General features: G+C 37.0%; 1 protein-coding gene across 1 annotated transcript in view; it reads right to left on the bottom strand.

Moving 5' to 3' along the window:
- Nucleotides 1–4,425: 4,425 nt before the first annotated feature.
- The window catches only part of IBTK (inhibitor of Bruton tyrosine kinase), a 91,362-nt gene continuing 87,828 nt past the window's right edge, over nt 4,426–7,959 (bottom strand). Inside the window, 3 exon segments of the mRNA XM_065888677.1 lie at nt 4,426–4,557; nt 5,339–5,471; nt 5,868–5,963. Of these exon segments, the coding sequence (XP_065744749.1) occupies nt 4,426–4,557; nt 5,339–5,471; nt 5,868–5,963 (361 nt within the window).

Genomic DNA, 7,959 nt, shown 5'->3' with positions numbered 1-7,959 from the left:
CTTGTGTTACGGTTCAAGATTTTGAAGATTTAAATACACACAAATACAAGAAAGAAAAAAGTGCCTAGCCTATGCCTTCAAACTATAAGTAATAGTAAACGACAAACAGAAAAACAAGAATTTGACAAGTTCCCTAAAAGATATAAAGTGTTAAGAGGAAATGGGAACATAATTGATCCATGTATACTAATACTTTATTTCGGTTTACTTCTGAGGAGGTATGAGAAGGAAAAAACAAAAAGTTTATAAGGAAAATAAAATTGGGGTTGCCTTTATCATGGATGGGTAGAATTTCAATAGGTGAAGAGAAAGAAAAATGTAGGTAGAGATTTACAGGAGCAAAGCTTGAAGCCTATTTGGGAGAAACATCAGGTCAGGTTTGGCTCCACCACTATGTGTATAGATGAAAAAAACAAGAAAAAGAAATCACTGGAAGCCCAAGGTGAGGAAATATGAACTTAAAAGTGTAGAGGGAGTAACTTAAGTTTTCAGAGCAGGAAGATATGCTTTGGGGGTATTAGTTTGAGAGTTAAAGAATTTAATGTCTTGGACCAGGAAACAGAGAATGGGGTGGCAGTTAAGGGACTCAGCAACTAAGGGACTTAAGCAGTTAAGTGGACCACTTTCTCGACCTTTCAGGAGCTGGCGAGGTCAAAACTATTTTCATAACATGTTACCTGCCTTTTTCAATCTCAGTCTTACAAGTTTCCAGACACTATGACATTTGTTTTCACCACAGATTAAATGTGGAAGCAGATATGAGAACGTAGGAGTCCTCTATTAAACCAGACAGTAAAGGCCTAAACCTGAAATACTGAATAACATATTTTCATATATATGAAAACATAAAACAAGCTCACTCTTCTAATTTTGTTTTGTAAAACAGTTACATTTTCATTAAAAATTTTGTTAGTATGTGTTGGCTTATTTTTAAATGAACTAAATTTTAAAGTTTATTCTAATCTGCAATACATTATATATGATAGATATGTAATGAATATAAACAAAAGCTCTTTGGGGTCCTCCATAATTTTAATCAGTATAAAGGGATCCTGACACCAAAAGGTTTGAGAACTTTCAGAAAAACTTCAGGACCTAAAAGAGTAGTAGTAATGTGAATGAAATGAAAAAAATTAGGTAAAAGACATTGCAGAGACAGAACTGACAGGAGTTGGACAATAAATGTGGGGACAAAATGGGGAAAGAGACAAAGAAACCAAAAGTTTAGTCTTAATGACTTAGGAGAATGACAGACTAAGAGATAAGGAAATAAAAAAAGATCAGAGAGTTTGGAAAAGGCAAGAATTCAGTTTTGACACAAATAGCCAAGTAGAGACATACAAGAAAATGAAATACATATAGGGCCTAAAATATAGTTTGATGGTCATGTGTATAGGAAAGACCAGGTTGTTTTGGCATCTTACATGATTGAACATCACCTCAAGCAAAAAAGATACACATCAACATTACCATGAATATCTTGGATCACTTGTTCCCAGTTCCCTGGTGGGAGGTTGCTGCAGTTTCTTCTGAAAATAGCTCTTAAATTGATAATTCTGGAAGCTTCTGGGTTATATGTATTTTTACTAAGTGCTTTTTAATATTTTCTTAGTCTTGGCTAAATGCTACAATTAGTAATTTCTAAGAGGCAGTCTGGTGTGGTTGTAGGTGGACCAGACTGAAAAGACAGAAGATTTCAATCTCATTAGTCACTTTCTCTGGAGTTCATGCTCTTCAATTTATATAATAAAGCGAATATACAGGGTTAATCTACAAGGTTTCTTCAGATCTAAAATTTTATGAATCAGGACTTCCCTGGTGGTGCAGTCCTGATTCATAAGAATCTGCCGGCCAATGCAGGGGACATGGGTTCAATCCCTGGTCCGGGAAAATCCCACACGCAGTGGAGCAACTAAGCCTGCGCGCCACGACTACTGAGCCTGCGCTCTAGAGCCCGCAAGCCACGACTGCTGAGCCCATGTGCCACAACTACTGAAGCCTGTGCTCCATAACAAGAGAAGCCACCTCAATAAGAAGCCCGTGCACCACAATGAACAGTAGCCCCTGCTCGCCACAACTAGAGAAAGCTGGCGCACAGCAACGAAGACCCAACGCAGCCAAAAAAATAAAGTTTTATGAATCGGCTATCAACCCCCTTATCATGAACTAAAAAATACAACCCAGCCTCCAAAAGAGTATAGAACCAACCAAGATACTAACTAGCAATACCTTTCTCAACTATCTGTTGTTGTTCCTCTATAAAGATTGTCTACAATTTATCTTGAAAGCCACCTGTTTAGACTTTACGAGAAGTCCTGAATCCTAGTATTTTGTCAACAAATACGACTTTACCTGACTGGTCTTGATTTTGCAAATGTTAAGCATATTCTGCTCTGACACCTCTACCCCCAATCCCAATTCCCCATCCAATCAACACCTTTCTGGGCTAAGGAGTTCTATGCAATCTTAAAAACGTCTTCGTCCCACTGATCCCTTAAATTGCCCATTTCTAGAGTCTTAAGACTTTCTTAAAGTCATGGGATTAAAGATGAGTTAATTGTTGTAGGCAGAATAATGTTAAGGAAAAAACCCATCCCTTTCCTGGGCTTTTTGGTCACAACGTATCAGGTTGCTATCTTCATGTAGTTTATAGCAGTGCTTACCACCTTTCATTTTACTAGCAAAAGAACTTTTTTCTCCCAAATGAAGTTTTATATAATACCCCACTATATAAAACAGGTCGTAAAGTGCAATTGCTCTGAATGAGGTTGGTGAAGACCTAAAACCCCGGAGACTTGGTCAACCCCGGCCCCTTCTTCACATCCCACTCACCAAAGGCCCTTAGGGTGCTTCCCAGGCAGCATGGAGTACACGAAGATCATCACTTCATGGCATCTTTAAAGATGCCAAGAAGTATGGAAGAATCAAAGGTTCAAATGAAATAAATCAATTACTTCAGAAGATCTCTTACAGCAACATCCATAAAACATTATAAAATACATTGCTTCTCAATTTACTCAAACATACAGGTGCACTTTAGGAAAACTGCCCTTTTTTAAGTAGTTAAGGAATGGATACAGCATCAACTTCAACAAATACTGGCTACAATATATGATATTAGGCATCATTATTAATTCCTCCTATAATAGATGTCAATATAGCATAAGATATCAAACACACAGACAAATACTGGCTACAATATTAGGCACCATTATTAATTCCTCCTATAATAGATGTCAGTATAGCATAAGGTATCAAACACACAGTGACAGCGAAATGGGTCAAGAGTATTTTTTATTGCACATTTGCTTACAAGTTTGCTGCTTTGGGTGGAGCTAAAGCTCAAGTGTTGAGTTAATCTCAGCCGTATTTTCGTCAACCTAATTATAGCAGTGATTTGCCTGTTATGTTCCCCTTGGCTCATTATTTCTCAGAAACATTAACTTTCCCAATTTGTCTAGGTGCTGAAGCACAGATTTAACTTTTTTTTAAAATTTAACCACTCAAAAACAACCCAAACAGCATACTGTAAAGAAAACAATGTTTATGTCTATTCATATAACCCAGGCTCAGAGAATTTCTGATTATGTAACATTGTAAAGGTAACTGTAAACCAACCTTCTTCCAAACTATTCAATTCTTATATGTATAATTAAGCATTGATTTTAGAAAACTGTAACACTTTCAGAAATGGATTCTGTCACAATAAGGCCTCCTCTCCCCATCCAAAAACAATCCCCACAATGACTCCAAATCTTGTAAGAAACTATTATTTTAGACTAAGCTGCTCAGAATAGTATTCTTATTTCCTTTCCACCATACTCCACAGTTCAATGCAAAATGGAGAATGTGCTGTTGAAACCGAAATAAAATGGCATTCAAGCAGCTCAGGCTTTAAAAATCAGGCCAGAACGTTCAAAGCCTAATGAAAAAGACACAAGAATGGAGGCATAACTACTATAGCAAACATAAAATTTTGGCCATTAATAGATCAAAAGTAATGGCTGACGCTCCTACTTTAAGCTCATCAATGTCACACTAAAAAAAACATGATATTTGGCAAAAATCTTCTAAATTATTTATCCCAAATTCTCAAATGGAAAGTTATTTTTAATGCATCACTCTTAAATTATTTTACACTTCAATCACTCATGTTTTCCTTTTAAGACTATTCAGAAAAATAGTTCTATTTAAATAAGTTTTTCCTCTCACACATTTTTACACAAAAGGTTACTAAAATCACAATTCTGAGGGATTTCATTTTAATCATACAAACAGTATATGCTTAAAGTTCAGTAAAGAAATTAAATCCTTTCTTATTCTATCTAGAATGATCTGTTACCAAATTTGTAAGAACTCTTTTCCCATAGCTTTTATTTATAACAGTCACAACTTATGAAAATCGTATCTCAACTCCATGGTGAACTAGCATCCATGCTTATTCCACATAGGTACTGCCAGTGGTCCCTGCGGTGTCCTTTCAACAATGACAAACTCATCAGGGTTGCCAAATGCTTCATAGAAAACCAATAAATCTTGTATCGCACGCTCCTCAATCTGAAAGGAGGAAGGAAAAAAGAGAAGTTGCTTTACTCCTTCAATTATAAACTAAGCAGGATCCTATTAGCTTTCCAATTTCCTTTTGTGGAACTACCACTTTCTGTGCATACAAGACAGTGGAATAGGTATCCTGTTATCCCCTTCGAAAGGAGAAGGGTTGAGGCCTGAGTTAGAATAATCAGATACCCACCTTCCCTTGATTTTAATCTAGAGCAAGGAAAAAGAAACTGAAGATGGCTGTTGGAATCCATTCATTCCAATTGCTCATCCTGTGAGATACTTTCTGTTGTTGTACAAGTCTAGTTCTTTAAGCTCTTTAGGACAACTGTGAGTCTTGTCTGTTTCCTAAGCCTGGCTCTCTGGTTTTCAGCTAAGTCTGTGGAATCTCAGTGTCTCTCAAAAAAGTTCTCTTCTCCTTAAGTTAGCCTGACTTGGTGTCTGTGGCTTACAACCTAAGAACTCTTACTGATACAGAATCCAGGTGTAGAGCTAGATAATGCCAAGTTCTCTACTGGTCACTTTCAAAAACAGTCCAGAGCATCACCAGTGCTAAAAATATTAGCTTTAGCACAATTTATTAGTTGTAAATTAATTGTCCTGAATACCTTCAATTAATACTTGCTGAATGCTTCAGTTTTGTTTTACATTGCACTCACATTTTAACGTGATAAATACATGCACCTCTGCAAAGCAAACAAAGAGAATTTTCTTAAGACCTAAGAATGAAATGTAGTATAGTTCTTACCCTAAATTAAACCCAAATAAGCATGTTATTTACCTGAATCAAAGCCAAGGGTTTTTCTCGACTTCTGATAAGAGCTGCTTCCTGCTGTAGCTCTTCTTCTACAATAGATGCAAAAGTGACTGGCGCTAGCACAGAAGGAGCAAGCAATGAAGAACACAGCCAGGGACTGAAAGAACAGGAATTATGAGTTTTCATTCATCTTGCCAAATTTTGCACACAAAATCTCCTCTGAAATAAATCTAACAGTGTTACGTTTTTTTCCTTGTGACCTATAATATAAGGGGACCTGGAAGCTTTTGCATTCAACTTACAGAATGACAAAGTGACAAACAGAAACAAGGAGAACTAATATTTTCTTTGGATTGGTGCTGTAGAGAAAACTTTGGAAACACCAAAAACTGGAATGGAGCTAAGCTATATAACTAAACAGAAAGGTAACTCAAACTGTGGAGCAGAAAGTATTCAGATAAGACATTCTACTATTCCCAATTTCTTAATATTCTCTCTCAGTGCTAAAAAGCAGTCTAGCTTTGAGGTCCCAAAGCTAATCAATTAACCTTACTTGGGACTATCTAGAAGTGGTACCCCTATGATTACCTATCTAGAAGTGGTACACCTATGGTTGCCTTCTGGTCCTGGGGAACCATGAGTAGAACATCTGCAGAACAACAAAAACTGAAGATTAAAGCTTCTAGTACCATTGGTAAAATTGCTTATTAATAGAAATACAGAGGAGGAATTGCAAGGCCTTGACTCAGAAGACAAATTAATATATGCAATCAGACTTACCTGTGAAATTGTAAGTAAAGAACAACAAAAAAATCTGTAGGTAGTTATAAATTCTTGTGTATAAAATACCATGGGGAAAGATCTTGCAAGAAATGGTCTGTTTTTCAGAAACAGACACAGATGTAGAAAACAAACTTACGGTTACCAAGGGGGAAACGGGGTGGCAGAGGAATAAATTGGGAGACTGGGATTGACATGTACACACTACTATATAGAAAATAGATAATTAATAAGGACCTACTGTATAGCACAGGGAACTCTACTCAGTACTCTGTAATGGCCTATGTGGAAAAAGAATCTAAGAAAGAGTAGATATATGTATAACTGATTCCCTTTGCTGTACACCTGAAACTAACACAACACTGTAAATCAACTATATTCCCCCCCCAAAAAAATATGGTCTGTTTTTTCTAATAATATTCATATACCCAATTTACTGTAATCAAACATATGTTAGGAAATACAGACAACTTTGTGAAGAATGTTTTATATTGGTAACATTTATGAATAAGAGTGACAAATTAGCACTGAGCTTCAAAATATAAAGAAACAAGATAATTAGCAGCCAAATTTTGTGACTATAATATATAATCTAAATTTTGTAAGCAAGAAAAATACAGGGCTTCCCTGGTGGCGCAGTGGTTGAGAGTCCGCCTGCCGATGCAGGGGACACGGGTTCGTGCCCCGGTCCGGGAAGATCCCACATGCCGCGGAGCGGCTGGGCCCGTGAGCCATGGCCACTGAGCCTGCGCATCCGGAGCCTGTGCTCCGCAACGGGAGAGGCCACAACAGTGAGAGGCCCGCGTACCACAAGAAAAAAAAAAAAAAAAAAAAGAAAAATACAGTAAATACTCTGATACTCTAAGGATTATAGATAGGACAGAAAATTATTTTATTGAAGTATAGTTGATTTACAATGTTGTGTTAATTACTGCTGTACAGCAAAGTCATTCAGTTATACACATTTGTGTATATATACACACACACACACATTCCTTTTTTTAAAATATTCTTTTCCATTATGGTTTATCATAGGACATTGAATATAGTTCCCTGGGCTATACTGTAGGAGCTTGTTGTTTATCCATTCCATATTACAATAGCTTACATCTGCTAAACCCAACCTCCCACTCCATCCTTTCCCCAACCCCCTCGGCAACCACCAGTCTGTTCTCTGTGTCAGTGATCCTATTTGATAGGTTCATTCGTGTCATAATTTAGAGTCCACATATAAGTGATATCATATGGTATTTGTCTTTCGGGCTTACTTCACTTGGTATGATAATCTCTAGGTCCATCCATGTTGTTGTAAATGGCATTATTTCATTCTTTTTTATGGCTGAGTAATAGTCCATTGTTTATATATTCCACATCTTTATCCATTCATCTGTTGATGGACATTTAGGTTGCTGGCCATTGTGAACAGTAGTACTGCTATGAAACTAGGGGGTGCATGTATCTTTCTGAATTATAGTTTTGTCTGGATATATGCCCAGGAGTGGGATTGCTGGATCATATGTAATTCTATTTTTAGTTTTCTGAGGAACGTCCATACTGTTTTCCAGTGGCTGCACCAGTTAACATTCCTACCCACAGTGTAGTAGGGTCCCTTTTTTTCCCCACATCCTCTCCAGCATTTATGTGTAGACCTTTTAATGATGGCCATTCTGACTGGTGTACGGTGGTACCTCATTGTAGTTTTGATTTGCATTTCCCTAATAATTAGTGATGTTGAGCATCTTTTCATGTACCGATTGGCCATCTGTATGTCTTTTTTGGAGAAATGTCTATTTAGGTCTTCCGCCCATTTTTGGATAGGGTCGTTTTGTTGTTGAGTTGTATGAGCTGTTTGTATATTTTGGAAA

This window comes from Phocoena phocoena, chromosome 12 (genome assembly GCF_963924675.1).
Source record: "Phocoena phocoena chromosome 12, mPhoPho1.1, whole genome shotgun sequence".
NCBI lineage: Eukaryota > Metazoa > Chordata > Mammalia > Artiodactyla > Phocoenidae > Phocoena > Phocoena phocoena.
This window is presented reverse-complemented; position numbering and strand designations above follow the sequence as displayed.